Genomic DNA, 22144 nt, shown 5'->3' with positions numbered 1-22144 from the left:
CTGGAGAAGAGGAGGCTGAGGGGAGACCTCATCGCTCTCTACAATTACCTGAAAGGAGGTTGCAGAGAGGTGGGTGTTGGTCTCTTCTCCCAAGTGACTAGTGACAGGACTAGAGGAAATGGCCTCAGGTTGCGCCAGGGGAGTTTTAGGCTGGATATTAGCAAAAATTTCTTTACTGAGAGAGTGGGGAGACACTGGAATAAGCTGCCCAGGGAAGTGGTGGAGTCACCATCCCTGGAGGTGTTTAAGGAACGTGTGGACGAGGCATTGTGGGACATGGTTTAATGGGCATGGTGGTGTTAGTTGATGGTTGGACTTGATGATCTTACAGGTCTTTTCCAACCTTAGTGATTCTGTGTGATTCTGTGTAATTAGTGTGGTTAAAATCTTCTGAATAACAATGCCTTCCATCCAAATGATTTAACTCTGCTATTTGTTATCAGTCAAATATCAAAATCTTAGATTGAGCAATGTTTACATTTCTATACAAACTTCTCGCAATGCTCTAAATGTAGTATATTAGAAAGGGACTGAGTTACTTCAAATTACTGCTTTTTTATATTTTTTTAGTTTTGATGATGAGCAAGATTCTTTTTGTCATTCAAGTGGTCTAGAAATAGAAGAAAAGATCATTAATTGCTCTGAAACTGATGCAGTTCAAAATACAGCTATATGTGTGGAAACAGGTAATAAATACTGAATTTTAAATATTTTTACAACTCTGTGTGAAGTATAACATGTAATTCAAAAAACTTTCTAGCAAATGTATTTCTATTCAGCTAAAATGTATTTTAATTCGGGGATTTAACGTTTCATGTAAGTATGAGTAACTCCTTTAGAATTAATTTGGGAGGCCCAGATATACTTGATGTAACATACATTTTCAAAAGAAAAATCAACCTTTTATGCAACTGCTTGCCAGGTGAATTTATAATGTGAATGAAGAAACAGGGTGGGTTTTGAGGTTTTTTTGTTTGTTTGTTTTATTTTGTTTTAAGTAGCTAGCTGCATTAACAAATACTACAACTCTGTTAAGTCAGATGTGTTTTGTCAGTTTAACGATTGAAAATTGACCATGAAATGATAGAATTCTCAATTCTTGGTGAAGTAAGGAGGGGGGTCAGCAAAACCACTACGATTGACTTCCGGAGGGCAGACTTTGGCCTGTTCAGGACACTGGTTGAGAGGGTCCCTTGGGAGACAGTTCTGAAGGGCAAAGGGGTCCAGGAAGGCTGGACGTTCTTCAGGAAGGAAATCTTGAAGGCGGAGGAGCAGGCAGTCCCCATGTGCCGTAAGAAGAGCTGACGGGGAAGATGACCGGCCTGGCTGAACGGGGATCTTTTGCTGGGACTCAGGAAAAAAAGGAGAGTTTATCACCTTTGGAAGAAGGGGCAGGCAACTGAAGAAGAGAACAAGGACCTCGTTAGGTTGTGCAGAGAGGGAATGAGAAAGGCAAAAGCCCAGTTAGAGCTCAACCTGGCCACAGTCGTAAGGGGTAACAAAAAATGCTTCTATAAATACATTAACAACAAAAAGAGAGCCAAGGAGAATCTCCATCCTTTACTGGATGCGGGAGGGAACATTGTCCCCAAAGATGAGGAAAAGGCTGAGGTACTTAATGCCTTCTTTGCCTCAGTCTTTAATAGCCAGACCAGGTATCCTCAGGGTATTCAGCTCCCTGAGCTGGAAGACAAGGATGGAGAGCAAAATAAACTCCCCATGATCCAGGAGGAAGCAGTTAATGACCTGCTATGCCACCTGGACACTCACAAGTGTATGGGGCCTCATGGCATCCACCCAAGGGTACTGAGGGAGCTGGCGGAGGAGATTGCTAAGTCACCCTCCATCATTTGTCAACGGTGCTGGTTAACAGGGGAGGTCCCAGATGACTGGAGGCTTGCAATGTGACGCCCATCTACAAGAAGGGCCAGAAGGAGGATCCGGGGAACTACAGGCCTGTCAGCCTGACCTCGGTGCTGGGGAAGATTATGGAGAGGTTCATCCTGAGGGCGCTCACAGGACAACCAAGGGATCAGGCCCAGCCAGCACGGGTTCATGAAGGGCAGGTCCTGCTTGACCAACCTGATCTCCTTCTATGACCAGGTGACCCGCCCAGTGGGTGAGGGAAAGGCTGTGGATGTTGTCTACCTGGACTTTAGTAAAGCCTTCGACACTGTCCCCCACAGCATTCTCCTGGAGAAGCTGGCGACTCGTGGCTTAGACAGGTGCACTCTTTGCAGGGTAAAAAACTGGCTGGATGGCCGAGCCCAGAGAGTTGTGGTGAATGGAGTGAAATCCAGCTGGCAGCTGGTCACAAGTGGAGTCCCCCAGGGCTCAGTTTTGGGACCGGTCTTGTTTAATGTATTTATCAATGATCTGGATGAGGGGATCGAGTGCACCCTGAGTAAGTTTGCAGATGACACCAAGTTGGGTGGGAGTGTTGATCTGCTCGAGGGTAGGAAGGCTCTGCAGAGGGATCTGGACAGGCTGGATCGATGGGCCCAGGCCAGTTGTGTGAGGTTCAACAAGGCCAAGTGCCGGGTCCTGCACTTGGGTCACAACAACCCCATGCAATGCTACAGGCTTGGGGATGAGTGGCTGGAAAGCTCCTCTGCAGAAAAGGACCTGGGGGTGTTGGTTGACAGCCGGCCGAAGATGAGCCAGCAGTGTGCCCAGGTGGCCAAGAAGGCCGATGGCATCCTGGCCTGTATCAGAAATAGTGTGGCCAGCAGGAGCAGGGAGGTGATCATGCCCCTGTACTCGGCTCTGGTGAGGCTGCACCTTGAATCCTGTGTTCGGTTTTGGGCCCCTCACTACAAGGACGTTGAGGTGCTGGAGCGTGTCCAGAGAAGGGCGACGAAGCTGGTGAGGCGTCTGGAGCACAAGTCTTATGAGGAGCGGCTGAGGGAACTGGGGTTGTTCAGTCTGGAGAAGAGGAGGCTGAGGGGAGACCTCATCGCTCTCTGCAATTACCTGAAAGGGGGTTGCAGACAGGTGGGTGTTGGTCTCTTCTCCCAAGTGACTAGTGACAGGACTAGAGGAAATGGCCTCAGGTTGCGCCAGGGGAGTTTTAGGCTGGATATTAGCAAAAATTTCTTTACTGAGAGGCTGGTGAGACACTGGAATAAGCTGCCCAGGGAAGTGGTGGAGTCACCATCCCTGGAGGTGTTCAAGGAACGTGTGGACGAGGCATTGTGGGACATGGTTTAATGGGCATGGTGGTGTTAGTTGATGGTTGGACTTGATGATCTTACAGGTCTTTTCCAACCGTAGTGATTCTGTGATTCTGTGAAAACTGGCAATGGGTAAAGAGAGAGTGTTATCTGTTGTTAACTCAGGAAATTCTAACTGGAAGCTTGTAGCAGGGACCAGCTGGCATTAATTCACTGCAAATGTTTGAAGATGCTGCCGCAGTCAGAGGAGTTTGTGAATCAGTGTGGCTCTGTCTGTTGTGGAGAGTTTTAGGTTTAGAAGAACATTCATGTATTCTTTTGAAAGTGTATCTGGAAGTGTGGAGGCAGACAGACAGCCAACCAACCCCAAAGTGGCTAAAAGGAATCTCAGAAGCCAGCCAGAACAGATCAATGGAACTGTAATAGACTCTCACCAAGAATTGTATTAAATGGGTGGGGAGAGTATAAGAACAGCTTTCTGAAAACACATTCTTTCTGAAAAGAAAAAAAAGTAATATTTGGGATCAAAGGCAAAATAAATACAGAACTGTAACAAATATCGCACACATTTGTTTCAGATAGGACTACTGTTTTTCTGGGGTTTTTTTCCACTTTTTTTTCTGTTATGATTCATGTGGCATGGTATTAATTATGCTCTCTTTCTTCATCCCCGAAGCAGACACACTGTGGCAGAACAACGGTTTGGTTATTGTCCTGCTCCAGCTGTGACGGGTGATCAACCACAGGGCTGCCTGATGCATACCACCAAATAGCCCTGATTACATTATTTGCATACACAGTAACCTTTTTCCTGTTTCTTGATACGCCTTCTCATTATCCTTTTCACCAGTTGCCTGCCAAATAAACAACCTATCCTTAATTACTTTTTCCTCATTGGTCTGAGTTTTGCTACCTCTGTACTTGTTGTGGTTTAACCCCCACAGGCTGCTCAGCCCCACGCAGCTGCTTGCTCACTCTCCCCCCGCCCCCCCCCTCCCCAGTATGAAGGGAGAGAATCAGAAAGATAAAAGTGAGAAAACTCTTGGATTGAGATAAAGACACTTTTAGTAGGTAAAGCAAAGCAAAATAAGGAATACATTTACTGCTTCTCATTAGCAGGCATGTGTTCAGTCATCTCCAGGAAAGCAGGGCTTCAGCGCTTCATCACATGTAATGGTTGCTTGAGAAAACAAATGCCGCAACTCTGAAAGTCCTCCTTTCCTCTTTCTTCCCCCAGCTTTTATAGCTGAGCATGACATCATATGGTATGGGATATGCCTTTGGTTAGCTGGGGTCAGCTGCCCCAGCTGTGTCCCCACCCAACTTCTTGTGCATCCTTAGCCTACTCGCTGGCGAGGCAGTGTGAGAAGCAGAAGAGGCCTTGATGCTGTGTAAGCACTGCTCAGCAACAGCTAAAACATCCCTGCTTCATCAACACTGTTCTCAGCACATATCCAAAACATAGCACCATACCAGCTGCTATGAAGAAAATTAACGCTATCCCAGCCAAAACCAGCACAATACCCAAACTTGTATTTTTGATACTGTCACCTAGGTAATCTTGGCCTGATGTGGTACCTAGGTGCAGTTGGCCTTGCAAGGTGTCTCTCCCCAAAAGATCCCAATACTTTCCTTCAATTATCTGTGAATTTTGGCCATTTGACTATTTGTGAAATCCAGCCATTCCTCACTGTGTCATGTCCAGTAGTTTCTTAAGTCTTGTTCTGTTAACTTAGATGTCAGGCCAAGGTCTAGTCACCAGTGATTCACTTGCCTGAAGCCCTTACAAAATAATAGGAGATTTTGGCTACACTGTTATTCAGTTTGTGCATAGATTTCTTGGAGATATCTATGGGATTTCTATACTGAAGTGGAGGACATAGTTTTACTTACAAAACTTCATTGATCACTGGTTGATTCCAATAAGTCATGGAACACAGCTTTGAGCATTTCTCCATAATTTTTTAGATTACTTTCTTATTTTGATACCTCTTGCTCTATATTTGTCACTTTAAATGCCTAAAATAAGTTTTCGATGTTTTGGAACAACAATCATGTCATTATTTATCTAGGACTAATTTTTTAATGTAAAATGTTTTTTTCCTTTCCGTAGGCAGCACCTTACCATCCCATTTGGCTGCAAATAAACAACAAAATAGTGACCAAAATATTACCAGTGGTTTCCTAAGGAAAATTGTGAGTGGAACTGATGCTCAAGCGTGCTATAGTCAAGGCTTAATACCGCCTCACATCAGTCAAATTTATGATGAATTATTTGTTATACATCAGAAGCTTCAGGTAGGAACTAGAATCCCCTTAAAAATTTTGTTGAGTCTCACTTTAGACAGAGAATTCAGAAATTACTCATGTACTAAATCACTATTACTTAAATACTAAAACTTAGTTACTTATGTACTAAAACTATTACTTATTACTATTACTTATACCAATCACAATTACTTATATACTAAATCTATTACTTATACTAATCACAATTACTTATATGCTAAAACTCTGTCATCATCATCTGCCTTATCCCCTAAATGAATTCACTGATTTGGTAGTGGTGCTTTGACTTGCATAGTGGGTAGTTCAGATAAAATTCAGCTTGAGGGAGTTTGAACACAGTGCTTCTACATCCAAGAGGAGTGTCTTGTGATGCACTGTGGACATGGAGGGAAATGCCTGCAACCATTTGCTTTTCCTGAGAGCATCTGAAATTATTCTCCTGACTCTAGGCTTGCCTTCATGGCCTCCTGCGAAAACCCTCCATTCTGCCTTGTCTTTACTTTTCTGCTGCTGGGGTATCCCAACAGTTCATCCCCTACCAGGCCTAGGCCGTTAACAGAACAACCTTCTAGATGGTTTTGTTCTGTAATAGCTCCCATGCTTCTGCTAGATTCCCTGCCAGGACTGCCTTTTTTTCCTCACCGCTTTTTCGGGGATGCTTCCCACTAATTGAAGAAAAAAGATAGTAATGTAGTGTTCAGGATAGACAGATGCATCAGACTCTGTTTTGTCTTACAGTTAATACCATTATCCAGAACTTTTGGAAGCAAAAGCCTAAGTTTAATTGTCTAGGTTTATACTTGAACAACCTTGTAGAGTTGTATTTTGTATATTGGGAGGCCGAGCAATCCTGCTGCACGTCGAAGTCATTTGGGTTAATGTGTGGGGAAACTGAACATGGATTTCCGTCAGGATACTTTTAATTAGTAAGCTATTGTGCAACACTGTATAATTTTACAAAAAGCTAAGCATATCTCTAGGAGAGAAAATTCGAATTCAGTATAAATTGTGATCATTTCATGCATTTTAAAGCTGTTTCAACATTTGTTTTCTTGATACAGAGAGAAAGTTCAGCACAGCAGGAGTATGCTCTGCAACTCCAGAAACGAGAGCATTTTCTAACAGAGCGAGAAACACTGCTTTTTAGACATGAAGCAGCTTTGGCTAAAATAAGAGGTGTCGAGGAAGAAGTTCACACAAAATTTGGAATTATAAAAGAGGTGCAGTAATACATTTAATGGTGTTTATTGCTCTATCTTAAGTCATCACATGTGTGCTGCATATAATGCTTATTTCTTTAATGTGCTTGAAATCCCCAAATGAAAGGTTTACATAAAAAGAACAAAACTATATAAGTTTTTTGTATGGCTTGTGTTTCAGAGTGGTGCATTTAGTTGTCTGATGTGTAGGTACATTTTACTGTTACAATTTAGAAAAGAAGTTACAAAAACTACATGACCGGTATTTGAGGAAAAAATTGTGGTCTGTCTGTAACTGTATGTAACCTAAATGAGTATCTTTGCATTAGCTGTAGTTGAGATAGATTTCCTTGGGAAGGCTTTAAGACACAAAGAGGTCTTATGACATAACAACTATTGCAGAGACTATTAGCAGAAAAACACTCAAAAAGTTCAAAGAAAGAAAAGATCAACCTAACTTTGGGGGTGTGGGAGGAAATGAAATGGTACAATTTCAACAATGGAAAAATGTGTTCAACAACACTGTTCTTGTGGGTGTTTGCTACTGAATTTAGGTCTTGTGAAAAGTTTTGGTTATTATCCAGAAGATCACCAAGAGAAGTCCTTAAATACCTGTACTTAGTGTCAAAAACATAAGCTGAGAAATTAAATTTCTTTGAAGTGTGCAGATAAACCTTTCCCACAAGCTGTTGAGGGAGGATAGACTGCATGTTCAGAAGGGAAAAAGGGTGTCAGAGGAGCAGGACCCCAACTTTTGAACAGGGAAGGAATAGGTTAAGGTGTTAATTTAGATGTTTCAAATCTTCTGGGCTTTAAGAATGTTACACCAGTTAGAGAACTGGCTGATGAAAACCCAGGAAAAATTAGTGGTTATCTGTGAAAATTTGTAGAGGTCAAATGGAGTATTAGAAAACTAAAAAAAATGTGGTGCCTTTCTTTTCAAAAGAGAAAGAGTTGTACAGCCATCAACTTAATGCCACTTCTCAAAATAAATAAATAAATCCTGAAACAAGCTATGAACAAACCATGGGAAGCATAATGCAGAAAACAATGCAATAAATAAGTACTAGCGTATGTTAATCATAAATTGTTGAATCAGTCTTATTTCCACTACAGTAAGGTAACGGGCATTGCTAATAGAGGAGTAGTAGTTATATTTACGTCTGGACTTAATTAGAAATTTTTTATACAGGTTTGCATGGCATTTTCATAATCAGATTAGGAAAGCATGACATAGATGTAATGCAGTTGGTGTAGAGCTGTAGTGAGACAGTAGTTCACAGTAGAGTTGAAGGAATGTACATAGTGGATTCTGGAATATCTTTTCAGTCCAGTATTCTTCAGTATTTTCATTAAGAAGTTTGATGATGAGAAAGAGCACATTTATTACATTTGAAGAAAATAGCAAGTGAGGGGGAATTTCAGGCATACCGAAAAAGAACATTAGGATTAAAATTGATCTTGACAAATTGAAGAGAGGTAAGTCTGAAAAAAGCCATTGTACTATTCAGAAGGTGTGAGTGTACAGTATTGCACTTGAATAGAAATACCAGCTGCAGAAATGGAGGATGGTGAGTTTATGCATGGGTTCAAAATTCAGGATGAATTGATGATGAATGTGCCAAGCTTCAGCTACATAAAAGGCTGCAACAAAGAGGAAGAAACCAGTATTTTTTTCATGTCTGTGATAGGAGAAGTAGTAGTAGTAGTAGTAGTAAGGGAAAATTAGGTTGTACTAGAAAAAACTACATCTAAACAAAAATAGTGAAGCATAGGGACAGGTAGATTGTTAAGTCTGCAGTGTTTCCAGTATTGGAAGACAAGAATAGCAAGGCAAACATCTGGCAGGAGTGAAATGATATAGCTGGTTACGATATGGATGATATTGCCTGATTTGCATATGGAAGTGGATGGCTTAGACATCCTGGCATCACCTACAACTCTATGGCTTAACAACTGAGTTGGTTCTACTTACCTTTCAGATTCTTCCTAGAGCAGCTATTGAACTTCAAATAAAGCTCTTAACTGTGTATGTTGAAAATGGAAGTGAAGCATTCCATGTGATGTGATAGGGTGCACTGAATTATATGTTGGCAGTGTCTGCATGTTTATTGGTATGAAAAGGGGATTTGTCATTTCATGTCGTCTCAGCCAAGTGTGGATAGGTGCTTTAAACAAGAATGTCCTGTCCACAGCTGTTTTGATCCTGTTGACTGAAGAAGAGCAGCAGTTGAGAAAAAAGGAATTGTAGATGGTTTTTCGGTATAGCTGGAGTGCTTCCAAGCAGAAATATAGAATCATAGAATATCTCAAGTTGTAAGGGACCCATAATAGAGAAGGATCTCTTCAGGGCTTGCTTTCTTTGAACTTCTACTGTGCTTTATTTTTGTCATTTGCACATGTAGGAAGAGAGGATATGACTGAAAATGGAAAAGTAGAGAATGAGTGGGTGAATGAGTGAAGAATAGTGAATTCATGGAAGGGGAGAAACGAAAAATAGTCTGTATATATAGCTGGAATATTTTCAGTAAAATAAAATCTGAGGTACAGATGCACAAGTGTCCAGAGAAGATTAAATCTAAAATAAGATTCAGGGGAATGAGAAGAATAGCAGTGGATATGCAGGTTGTAGTTAGCAATTCATATGCTTGTGCTGTAAACCAGAGCACTACCCTAAGAGACATAGGACTAGTTTCTTGCACTGCATGACTCAGAGTGAGCAAAGCCAGAAAAACTAGTTGAAACCTCCAAAGTTGCTGCAAAACAGAATCACAATTTTTTGTAATTACATGGAGGATGAGCTGTAAATAAAGGCTTTGTCATTGGTTTTAGTTCACAAACCTTTCCCACATTTGACTTATCTGAGAAATGTACATATTGATATAATCTGTTTTGGGTAGAATCTGGAAAGAGTAAGAGCAATTGGCTGTGCACATTGCTGTCAGTTTCTTTATAGCTTCTTCTTAGTATGCCCTGTGGATGTTGTTTTTCTCACTACTGGTTGAACATGCAAATTTGGCCATGCAGAATTACAAACTTGATCTTTGAATGTTTGTCCTGTTATTTTAAGACTAAAATGGAACTTAGCTTAGAATTGTTTCTAAAATAGTCTCTTGTAAATCATGTTTTTAAATTTGATATTTCTATAGCAACACGAGGCAGAAGTTAAACAGCTGACAGAAGCCTTGAGAGAAATAACTAAAGAAAATAGAAGGCTGAAGTCGTCATTTGACACCTTGAAGGAAATGAATGACTCTTTAAGAAAACAGGTAAAATTAGTTATTTCCTGTTAGCAATAATTTTACAAGTTACAGTTAACAATTTTAAATATTTGAACAGCTTAAGTTTGCAAAATTGCTGATTTTTTGTTTCTGTAAGACAAGAATTGTATGAATGACTATAAGTACTTCCCACACCTTTTTCTAGTGCTTGCTATTTAGCCTTTCTAATCTTTTACAGTATAAAAAAAGTTGGACTTACTCCTCTGACCCACTAGCAACAGCTAATTGTTAGGAAGGACAAATCCATGTCCTCTGAAACAAATTGAGAGTGGATGGAGAGAAAGTATTTTATAACATTACAGAATCTACTCTGTGCTGAAATGCTATGCTGATTCTGTTAATTAAAAATTAGAATGTGTATTTCTAACTTCAAGTTTGCTCAATATTTTCAGTTATTTTTACCAATGTTAATTAAGGCAGTATTTTCTCAGTTCTTAAACTGAGACAGTGGTTGATAGTGATACAGAAAGTAAGTGTTTTCATCTCACTTGACTGTGAATCTGACCTAAAATGCTGTCACACAATGCTATCTAAATTGTTTGACCATTGTTTATTCAGTGAATTAATTACAATTCTGATAGTCTGAGTACAATAAAAATCTACATCAGAGCCTTATTCTTTCTCTTAGAGAAGGTCAGACTTAACTCCTAGAATGTTGATGGTTCTGGTGCAACTCATCTGTCTCTTTTATTTCCCCTCACTATAAAATGTTTGCATTTCTGTGCGAACTGAGGACTTCTGTGAAAATCATGCTGTTCATTGTTCTATGCATAGAGCATGTTTCTTATATTTAAATGGAGGTTACAGTTTCCCTCATCTTTTCTCACAGAGCAAACTTTTTGTAGCATGGTCAGTAACTGTTTCATTCTGTAGAGATGAAAACTTTCACCCTCCCTGTTAACAAGACAGTTGGACCATTCTCGAAATGTGCATTCCATTTTTATGTCACTTCATGAAAAGTAATCAAATGTATAGTGCCTGTATATCTAGAGAGGCATTGTAGTGCTTATTTTTCCCCTGCAAACTGAAAGGTTGGGCTGCAGGTTAATAAATTGCTACTGTTATCTGACTTATCCTGGAACAGGTTGCCCAGAGAGGTGGTGGAGTCTCCCACCTTGGAGATATTCAAAAGCTGTCTGGACATGGTCCTGGGCAGCTGACTCTAGGTGGCCCTGCTTGAGCCGGGGGGCTGGACCAGATGACCTGCAGAGGTGTCTGCCAACCTCAACCATTCTGTGATCCTGTGATTTGTTGAGGAGGTGGATGATGATTTTGTTTCTATCACTTTACATGCTCGGAAGAAAAAACCTGAACTTAAATAATTTAGCTGCTCAGCAACCACATCAACTTATTTCAGTGTGATAATTAAGTCAAGAAGTGAGTTTTGAGTTTACAGATACTTTAATGTTTTCTGATTCTTTCAGTTAGGTGATGTAACTGAGCTGAACAAGAAGTTGGAAGGTCAAGCTAGAAAAGTACAAGCTCGTTTAGAGAATCTACAAGTAAGGTTTGTTCTTACATGTACCTGCTTCCTTTATAGGTAACAAGTGAAATATAATTCATTGTTACATTTTGTTGTAGAGGAAGCATGAATTTTTAGTGGTACAGAAGTCTAAGGATATACGTCAAGTGGTACAACAAAGTAAACCTGTCAAGCAGGAAAAAGTGATGGTAACATCAAAAATTGCTAAGGTAAGAACTGGGCAAAATGAAAGATTCATTTTAAAGACATTAGGCAGTGGAGCATTCTCTGTCTATCTGCTAAAAATTAGAAAATGTAACTTCCAATTTTATTTATTTTATGAGTGAATTAGTTACAGTAAGAAAAGATACAGATTATATTGGGGAAAATAGGCAGTTAACAAAGAATTAAGCTCGTTGCTAAAAATGTCTGTTGGATTTCATATTGTGTACGTATATAGTGTATGTATATATTTTTATTCAAATGGCATGTTTTTCTCTTCCTGTCATGTCATCTTTGATCTGTCAATTAAAATCATAACCTGCTTACATTGTAACTGGCTTCTTTCACTGTGTCAGAGCAAATCTTAAACTTTCTGGTTGCTGCTGCAGTACAGCACCTTTCTTATGAATAACACCAGCTAAAAAGTAGTTAGTCAGAGGTATCAAATAAAGAATTTTAATTTTGTAAGCCAGAGGTGATTGTACTACTGTTATATTTTTGAGAAATATTCTTTAATGAGGGTGAGAGAATAAATGCAGTGTTCATACACAGTTCCAAACCAGTCACCTTGTTTTCCTTAAAATATCTTCTTACATCACTTAATGAAATACTTTCTGTCTCCACGTTGTTCCATTTAGTAGCAAGTCCTCTGGTAGTACTCTGCCAACATCTCCCAACTGGTGATTTTCTCTAGCTAGAGGCTAAACTGTGAAATGGAAGAGAAATATTCACACCATCCTACTTAATTAATTACATCAGATGCCTTAAAACTGTGCTGCCTGTATATAGCCAACATATTTCTCTGTTTATGTAGGTTTTAGTGTACTTTGGTTGCAAGTGAAATATAAACGGTATCAGTAGTTATAGTTCTGAGTGAAGAGGAAAACAGTTATCTGAAGGTAGATAGAAGAAAACTTTTGAAGCCTTTAGAGAATTGTTCATGCAGCTTGTCTTCAGGTACCTCTGGATATCTTTCATAGAGTATTTCATTGCAGTGTAGTACAGGGACAGAATGACAATTTCATTAAGTCTTTGTTCTTTTTCTAACAACGGTAGTTACTGAGTTAAATTTTAACAACAGTGGATTGTATGGTCTAGTGTAGAGGTCTAGTGCATTGAAATGAGAATTTTCATATGACATTAAAGATTTGCTTTCTCCTGTAATTCGTTTGGCCAGAATTATAAAATGGAGTGATTCTGTATGTGAAAATCTTTTTCCAGGCCTTTATAACAATTTGTCTAAGTACAAAATAAGTTATGTGCATTTTTTTTCACACCCAGAAACCATCACAAATAGTACCTCTTCTGCAGTGGGGAGGGGAGTGAAGTGTGAGAGAGAGAGAAACGATGCAGGATTCTTTCTGGATCTCTATAAGAAAGGCCTGACAACAAATGGCTTAATGAAATAGTTGTTCTAGTAAGACAGAGTAAGAGGAGGAATATAGATAGCAAGTAAATATTACGTCCCGTCAGATGCTGGGAACCTTGTGTTTGTGCAGCATCACATGGAGCCCAGGTGCATTTTTCCCAGGGCACACAGGACCTGTCCGTGGAGTGAAGCTCCTCCTTTTTGGCCATTCAAGCTATTATATAGTTTTCTCACAAGAAAACAACTCTGTTCATGAAGGATGTTCACAGGAGAACTTGTTGTTGCCCTTTTAGACAAAGGCACGGCCAGGCAGGAGGCGTGATCACTGATACCAAGTGGGAGCTACCTGCAGGCTCCTGTTACAGTGAGCTGGCTGAGTTTATCCTGCAGCCAAGCACAGGATAAACTGTGCAGCTGATTCATCTGTGCAGCACAACACAGGCTGCTCCTACTTAGATTAACTGTGATGTGGATCTCTGACTCCTCGATGTACAGTGGTCTCCAGGTCAGGATCACCACCTTCCACCTCTTGATCCACACAGTTTACCTTTCCCAGAGATATTATAAGTTACAAGTTATATTAATAATGTACAGGCTTCTCAAACTCTGGGTACAAGACCCAACAGAGCAATGTTTTCCACAGGCTCCCAAAACAGTAACTTACCTCCCAGATTTTATTAGGCATGTAATCATCATCCTTTAAATTATGCATAATATTTCAGAATTAATGTACTTTTATATATTTCAGTCTGTTACTGTTTTGGCTTAGAAAAATCATTAACTTGAAAGCTGAAATATCTGATATTGTGGACGTATTACAGCTACCATTGAATTCACAAGTTTATGAGCTCTTAACTTTTCTTATGGATTGGATCTCAGACCAGCACCTTAGCAAAATAAAAATACAAGAAGAAAGAGAGAACAGTCATAAACTTCTGGTTACCCAGACCTCCAAAAAAACCTGCACCCAGGAAAGGTGTATGAAGGTAAAGGAGTTTGGACTGTTTGCTTGTGTTAATATGTTTTTGGATTTATGGATTTTATTAAATGATTTTGAGAATTTAACAGGTCAGCCTGTTTTATACGTGCTTTGGATACAGTAACTAAAACAAAATCACTCGTCGTAAGTCATTATTAATTCCGGCAGTGAGATATAATAGGTAATTTGTCATTCGTAAAGCATACAGTTAATTTCAAGTCACTTCTGTCAGTTGATAATTTGTTGTGTGTTTTATGTGTAATACTGTACATAATTCCTCTTTTCTAAGGAGATGAACATGTCTAATTTAAAATATTTTTATGCCTATATTAGATAGTAAAGTTTCGATCTATGACTGATAAAAGGTGGTACTATGCTATACTTTTAACACTTTTATTGTTTTCTTTCTGGGGATACCAGGGTTTGGAAATCAGTGAGGTGTTCAGAAAGATCTTCTTTTACTCTTTTTCTTCATTATATTAAAGATTTATAGCCATTGGGATTGGATTTACTGAGGTTGAGCTTACATGATATATCTCCACTTTGGCATGTAAACCTCTGTGAAATTTAAAATCTGTATGCGAGTATAATTCTGTTACCTGTATGGGATCTGCCCAGTGAGCATTTGCATATGTAATCTGTTAAACTCCAAGAGAAAGTTGGGAGTTTTGATTGTTTGTTTTTCACTTATGCTTAGCTTATACAGTAGTTTCATACACTGCATGTAATTTTACTTTTGTGTATTTTTACAGCTTTTGCCTGTAGCTACTGAGCAACTCCAGTGGATGCCATTTGTGAATCCTAAACTACACATGCCTGTGATTAAATTTATTTACTGGTCTATAAGACAGCTGGACAGTGGTATTCAGGTAAAACAAGCAGTCCTCTTGCAGTGTGGTTTTTTAAAAACTAAATTCCCAGGGGATAGTAATGGATTTTGTGTTTTAAATACAGAAGAAAAGTGGATGTTTTCAGGTAGTATGTATAAAAGAAACTGCTGTCTTTGCAAAGCACAAATTCACAGTGTTTACAACAGATACATGGCAAATGAAAAAAATAAATTCTTTTTCAAATTAATTTGAAATTTTGCATTGTGTATCTAAACATAGTTTTCCTAAGTATGTGATCTCTGTTGTGGTGTCTAAGCATTTCAGAAATTATATTTTTACATATGTATTTACAAAACTTTTGCACTAGAAACAGCAATATTTTTAGGTTCACTTTATGCATGAGATTTGTTGAAATTGATGGAAGTGTGTGGCAAAGCAGCAAAGGAATTTTGATTTTTTCTGTTCTCTGCTCAGTGTCTAACCACAAGTCATTCCTTACTCCCTTTTACTAGACTGCTGTAAGAAAATATTTAGCAGTATAATAAAGAAAAAGACAGTAGCCATACTGTAAAGACTCAGTAGAGTGCATAGTGCTGTCAATAATGCTTTTGCTAACGCAAAAGGTAGGAAACTTTGTAAATATCTTGAGTTTAAATTCAATAGAGGATGTTGGTTTTAGTGCTAATAAGAAACTGTATTTTAAATTAGCATATTGTGAAGTTTGATTCTGAAGTAATATTTCTGTATAGTTTATGATGAAAAGTCTAATAGATCTTACCTGTACAGTGTTCTTAAGGTTCATGTTTAGACCTTGATTCTGTAAATGCTTTTACAGGATATAACTTCAGGAAACCTTACACAATAGAGTTGGCTGAAGCTGAGCTTGTTCTGGAACCAGAGGCAACTTAAAAAATGTCAGCATATCAGGGGCCCTCACTAACTAGTCCCTTTGTGAAGTATGTGTTGATAAGGCACCGTGATAATGTTCAACTGCTTTTGGAACACAAAGTAGTATCTCCTATACAGATTATACTCCAAAACATGGTCAAACCATTTTGTATTTAATATTTAACTGCTAGGGGAACATATGTATCTCTACATAGTACACAGGATTTGAATGTGTTTTAATGTTTACACTAACTGTGTGCATTGTTTGAAACAGCATGCAACGATGACATCAACAATGAGGAGACTTGGTGAAGATATTTTCAAAGGCATAGTAAGTAAGGGAAACCTACATAGTTCTTCTGAACAGTCTACAGAAAGCAAATCAAAATCGGCAGCTTTCTTTAAGAGTTCCTGTATGCCTTTGAGGTTTCTGTCAACTTTAATTGTGCTTAAAACAGTGACACAAGGTAAGATCTGATTTTTTTAAATTTTTTTATTTCAGTCATGTGCCTGAACAAAACACATTTCGGTGATACTGTAGCATCTATTATGCTTTATTAGTGAAAAATGTTTTACTTCAGTTTTACTGCCTTGTGAAGCAAAATATACTGGAAACAAGTATGAATCTTTCTGTTTTTCATTTCATGTTGGAATTTATGTGTTCCTTTTAGTATGACGACTTCTTGTCAGACAAATCAACATTTCTGAAGAAGGGGAAAAGAGAAGTTGGTAATTCTGTCAAACTGTCACTACAGCAGTGATTGGATTGCCAAGATCTTTACTGCATTGAATGGCACAGCTAGTTGCTCTCTTACAAACTGAATTAGGTAGCAGATTTTGCACAGTTCTCAAATTTCACTGTCCTGTTTAAGCTAGTAGGTTTACCTATCCTCTGAAAGGCAGATCAATGCCGAGTGTTTCTTTTCTGCCATAGTTAGCTGCAACTTTGCTGCATTTATCTTTACAGATAAATCTGATGTTCATAAGTATTTCTGATGTATCTGTAGTCACTTGTGTAGAGGATTATAACTGTTAGATTGAATTGTGATACAATGTATGTCCTGAAATTGCGTTGTCCCTTGGTCTAAGTTTAGGATACAGTTAATACTCCAGGTCTTACCTGTCTGCTGCTCCGCTCTTCTCCTACCAAGTCTGGCACTGCAAATGGCTACCCATAAAACATTATCAACATTGAAAAATGATACTCTATGAAATTTTCAGTTCTTGATATGATTGTCCATTCAGGTTTCACTGTTAAATAGACTCATTTACAAAGGCACCATGTTCTGTTTACGTAAAAGTGTTTTAGACTTCAAAGCCACCTGTCTAGCATGAAAAGTGGCCTTTTTATCCAAAATCTTCCAAAATTGCTATGTTGGTGTAGTATAGTAATGTACTTTGTTAACAAGGCAAAGGCAAACAAGCTCATATCAGGAGATGACACAGCCCTGAAAATAATGACTTCTGCTTCAGGTTATGACAGGTTACTCCACTTGTGCAGTTTTCAAGACGCTGTGGCAAATCTTCTCAGTGGGGCCTTCTTTGAAAACAGATATGATCTGTAAAGACTAAAACATTTTCTTTAAAGTGATGACAAAAATGGACTGTTTCTTGTGAGCTCTGAGTGTTGAGCACACTATGAGAAGAGGCACAAACTCAGATTTTTAATGTTTTCCTTCCTTATCCTTTTGACATAGAGATTGGTATACACTTTTCTGTCAGAACCCAGAGAAGAAAAACCTTCAATCAATCTGATTTATAGAGATATTTTAAAATTAACTTACAGATTAACTTTGGTAATTTAAACAAATTCTTACCCATTTCTAATTTATATATGACTTCTTTGAAAGCTTCAACAGTAGTACTTAATCTGAATTATGCTTGAAGGTTCTTAATTTGTAAATCTGCAGTAATCCAGAAGAATATCGAATTTTGACTTCTATTATTAGCTTTCTCTTTTGACTTAATTGTTTTAATTCAATAATGGTTTCAATGATTGCTATAAAGCAATTTTGTTCACCTATGCAAAAAGAGGCCATGAACATAAAAGCAGCAGAGTTGATATGTCCCCTCTGAATCCTAAATACAATATAATAGCTACAGTTTGTCAAGTTGAGCTTCTGACTATATAAAGACTTGATTTTGGGGGTATTTATTTTTTTAAAAAAAATAATAAATTCAAATATCCTCTTAAACAATATAGTCCAGACAACCTTCAGTGCTTGTCAGGGGATTATTGTATCTGGAACAGCTGCATCGGTTTTAGCTCACGCTTCTGCCTTTTGTTAACCAGAAAGAATTGGGGGGGCGGGGTGTAAGGGTGAGTGACTCTTTCCTTTCATTGTGAGGCTTTTTTTCAGTTTCCACTTTGTTCCCAGGATCATCCCACATTTCACACTAGGAGAAGATGTATAATAGTAGTGTAAAGTAGAATTCTCTACTTAAAACCTATATAATTTTGTGTTGGCAAAGAAATAGGGCAAGTTGGGTCTTCCTGCCTCATGGGAGAGGGAGAAGGTAAAGGTTTCAAAGTAGACGCTACAAGTTAACAAGAATCAGATTGTCTCTGGACAGGGTGAGAAAAAAACTCTGGAAAATATATCTCAAAGAATAGAGTAACTGTTCTCTTGGCTGGTTTGTTAACTGCTGCCTTCAGTTATGAAGCCTTTTCTCTCTTCAAGGGAAATAGGGAACAAAAGGTGTTGCAGATCCTTTTTATGGAAGTCAGGCAGAAAACACTAATTATATACTGTTAAGAACAGGTGTAAGAAGTGATTACTGCCTACCTGCAGCAACTTAGGAGTACTGTGGTGCCACATAACAGATTTTCTGCAAGAATAACTTTTACAAGGATAGCATAAGAATGAATGTATCTGTAACCCTTTTCGATCTCTTTGCGATACTAACCAGGTATTTTTCCCTTTTCAAAGACATTTTAAAAGCACAGATCATTTTGATAGCAAATAATTGTTCAGTGGGGTTACAACTGTGAGCAATCTGATCTAACTTCAGAGATGGTCCTGCTTTGTGCAGGAGGTTCCAACCGAAATTATTCCATGATTCTATTTTTGCTATCTTTTGTTCTCAGAATTTGACTAGTAATACATCTCCTCTGCTAGTAACACAAAGAGATGGAGACAGGTTACAGAGATGTTAATTTTCAAGGTAATCCTGAAAAACCATGCCAGAGTGTCAGAATCAGATGCCTACTTTGGCATCTGATTTTTTTCAGCCTCTTGCATGAGATATGTTATGAATTTTGGGCCATTTCTTAGAGAGCAGAGATCCATATCACAAAATTGCTGCAATCTCTGGCACCCTGATTGACACTAATCAGGGATGCCAAAGATTTTATATCCATAGATAATGAACAGTGTTCTTGTTCATGGAAGTCATTCTTCTGGATTAGATGGTTAAGCAGATTAGTATGTCTTTGTGCTTAACTGACCTGTGCAGTATTTATATTGTGAGTATTTACAATAAACCCAGGATTTAAACACGGTGGAAGACCACCCTTACATCATTAATGAACATACACAGTATTTCAGCTGTTGGAGGGAACTACTTCAGTCAAGATATTTTGGTAAAGCATGATAATTACTCTTAAATTGAGGCTCAAATTTCTAGAAATATTTGATAAAAACAGTGCAAAAAGAACTGCAATACAAAAAAACCAGTTATTGCAGAGACTTACTTACCCTAAGCAGATGAATGCTGTTGATTAGAATGAATCAGTTTAGCTTCTCAAGGATGCTTTTTACTTCTGGCTTCTACAACGTGAAAATATCATCTGTTGTTAAACATATGTCGAATATCACTGTGTACAAATTTTGATCCCTCTGACCACATGGCACTAATGATCTAGTGATAAGGTAGCACATTTAGTTCCAACATATATCCCCTTTCCTTCAAAATGTCAGTATCCAGCAGATGGCACTGCAGTTAAATTTTTGCTACGGGGTAAATTGTTTCCTTAATTTTCTGCACTCCAGATGATCAGTGCTATTCCAAGATACTAAGAAAGATTTGACATCAGGAAATTAAGAAAATTAGATTGGTTCACTTAATCTACATTCTTCATATAATTTAGTGCATTCCACAATGGATGAGTATATAAAATGTATGCACTGAAACTTAAACTACAGCTTTTTATAGAAAAGAATGGGAGTAGTTGCTCTCATGAAAGTAATTTCTCTCATTCAGACAAATCAGCACTTGACTCCTTTAATACATGTTTCCCAGATGTTGAAACCAACATTATCTCAAACTATGCAAGCTTGTAATTTCTTTCCTCTTAAAGTATTAGAAGGACTTTATATTTGTAAGTATATTTTTTTTCAACATACGAGTTGTAGTTAGTCTTTTTCTCCACTCACAACAAATTATTAAGGAATGAAAACAGGCAGAGGATGTCTTTAAATAAAAATAAAATGTAATATTGTCAGCCATTTAACTTTTACATATATATCTGCAACAGTAACTCTCAGGATAGCTATTCAGTTATCGCTTAATGGAACTATAATTATGGAAGTTTTATTCCCTGTATTCTGATATCTTTCAGTGGATTACCTGGCTCAAGCATTTGATTCCCTTCGCATAGACTTGAAGACAGATGAAGGGAAGGCCTTATTTTTGGAATACCAATGTGTGCCTGTCATATTAAGTCACTTAAAAGTATCCAGTAGAGGTCTGCTTTCCAGTGCTCTTGATGGATTACTTCAGATGACCATGGAATCCGGTAAATTTGAGTAGTTAAAAAAAAAAAAATAAAATCATGTTGAAAACAGGTGAGGTAAGTATAAATACAACATAAAACTAGCATGAGTCTTCTGTGTAAATAATCTAATCTAGTATTAGCATCCGTTTGTATCATATAAATTCATTAGAGACATAAATGTATTTCTGAATTGTCTGTCTCTTTCTGAGTTGTCTTGTCTTTTTTTCTCCCTCTGAGGACCTGTGCTCTATATTTTGTCGTGGTTACTTTCTTATTTATTGGTGTGAATTTTGTTGCTGCTATTTTTGGTTTGGCTTTTCAGTTTATTCCACTGTTTTACCTTACTGATGTTTTCCTTTGAAGTCGGGCTGTGCCAGGGAAGCCGTATTATGAAAACCTGCCAGCAGGTGGAGATAAAAAATAGACTTTATCGACATTCTTTTTCTAGTTTGAACGAACAGCTCATCCCCAGTCATTTTTCACTTTCTAATAATTGGAAATGGCATTTCTAGAAGAAATGGTTATGTTTTGCTGAGTTTTACTGTGCTGTCACCCTATAAAAGGGTTAATAATCTTATTTGTCACAGTGCTTTTTCCAAGTGGTACAGACTAAGAATCAGTTGATAACCAACTGGATGAACACAAAAGTAGTAAGGCATTCCAATGCCATGTTGAATAAACCTTGTGACTGTTTTTTTTAAAAGATAAAAATCATTCACTACATTTTAGAACAGAAAATGGGAAGGGGCTGCTGCTATTTTTGAAATATATGTTGTTATTTTGGGAGTATTTTGTTACCATGCATTGTAGTGGTAAAAATAGAAAGCATGTTTGACTTGGGATGGAACAGCATTGAGTTAAAAGCCATATTGTAGCAAGATAAGTGTCAGAAAGATTTAACTAAAGTTTTATTCTTCCTTGCAGCCTCTTTTTCTGACCATGTAGTTAGAATACTTTAGTGTAAGACTACACTTCCTAATAATCATAACTATGATTGGTAAAGTGTTTGGGAAAGAGATGGTTGTATGCACAAGTAACCTAAGCAAGATGGATGGTGTCTGGCATTACTTTGGGTAATGCCAGTAACAGTACATCTTCTGTTACCTAGCAGTAGTTGTTCTGATACGCTAGATGCCTGCAGTTTGAAGAATAATGGAGATACGTTGTGAGAGACTCACCGTTTGCCTTGTTACTTCTCAGAGAAGATGTATATATGTGAAATCAGGGAAGGAGGAGTAATGTTTAATTGAGAATTTATTTCTCAGCAACTGGATATGAAGCCTTATGCAGAACCTTTCTCTTTGGTAGAATAAATTGCCAATACACGAGTTATAGGCGTGTTCTCTTTTCCAATACATAGTTAGTGTTTTGCAAGAAATTGTTAACAATGAGAAGTAGTATTGTTGATGGGAAATCGTACTTTCATTCCTTTGTAAGTTTCCTATTACAACATCATTAAAAGACAAAGTAGAAGGTGGCAGCGGATATTCAGAGGGCTCTCTGTGTTAGATTAAAACAGGAATTTATGCTCAATTTTAAAGCTGTATTGGTGTGCAGCCTTAAATATGAAGTTATAGGTAGCTGGTCATATGCTAAAATATGGAATCACATTACCCAAAAAGACAGCATTTGACCAATAGGAGGCAAAGTCTAAGCTTTTATTTTTTTCAAGTGAGATATGCAATCCTAGGCATTCTTTCAACTTGCTGCAATAATTTTCTGGCTCTACAGGAGT

General features: G+C 38.0%; 1 protein-coding gene across 1 annotated transcript in view; it reads left to right on the top strand.

Moving 5' to 3' along the window:
* The window catches only part of CCDC138 (coiled-coil domain containing 138), a 37543-nt gene that overhangs the window by 1135 nt on the left and 14264 nt on the right, over nt 1–22144 (top strand). Inside the window, exons 2-11 of the mRNA XM_059821804.1 lie at nt 571–686; nt 5287–5471; nt 6524–6682; nt 9811–9930; nt 11367–11444; nt 11524–11634; nt 13817–13981; nt 14727–14843; nt 15967–16159; nt 20254–20430. Coding sequence (XP_059677787.1) covers nt 571–686; nt 5287–5471; nt 6524–6682; nt 9811–9930; nt 11367–11444; nt 11524–11634; nt 13817–13981; nt 14727–14843; nt 15967–16159; nt 20254–20430 — 1421 coding nt within the window. The remainder of the gene's footprint in view (nt 1–570; nt 687–5286; nt 5472–6523; nt 6683–9810; nt 9931–11366; nt 11445–11523; nt 11635–13816; nt 13982–14726; nt 14844–15966; nt 16160–20253; nt 20431–22144) is intronic.

This window comes from Gavia stellata, chromosome 1 (genome assembly GCF_030936135.1).
Source record: "Gavia stellata isolate bGavSte3 chromosome 1, bGavSte3.hap2, whole genome shotgun sequence".
Taxonomy (NCBI): Eukaryota; Metazoa; Chordata; class Aves; order Gaviiformes; family Gaviidae; genus Gavia; species Gavia stellata.
Note: the sequence above shows the minus strand (reverse complement) of the source record. Positions and strands in the feature narration are given on the sequence as shown.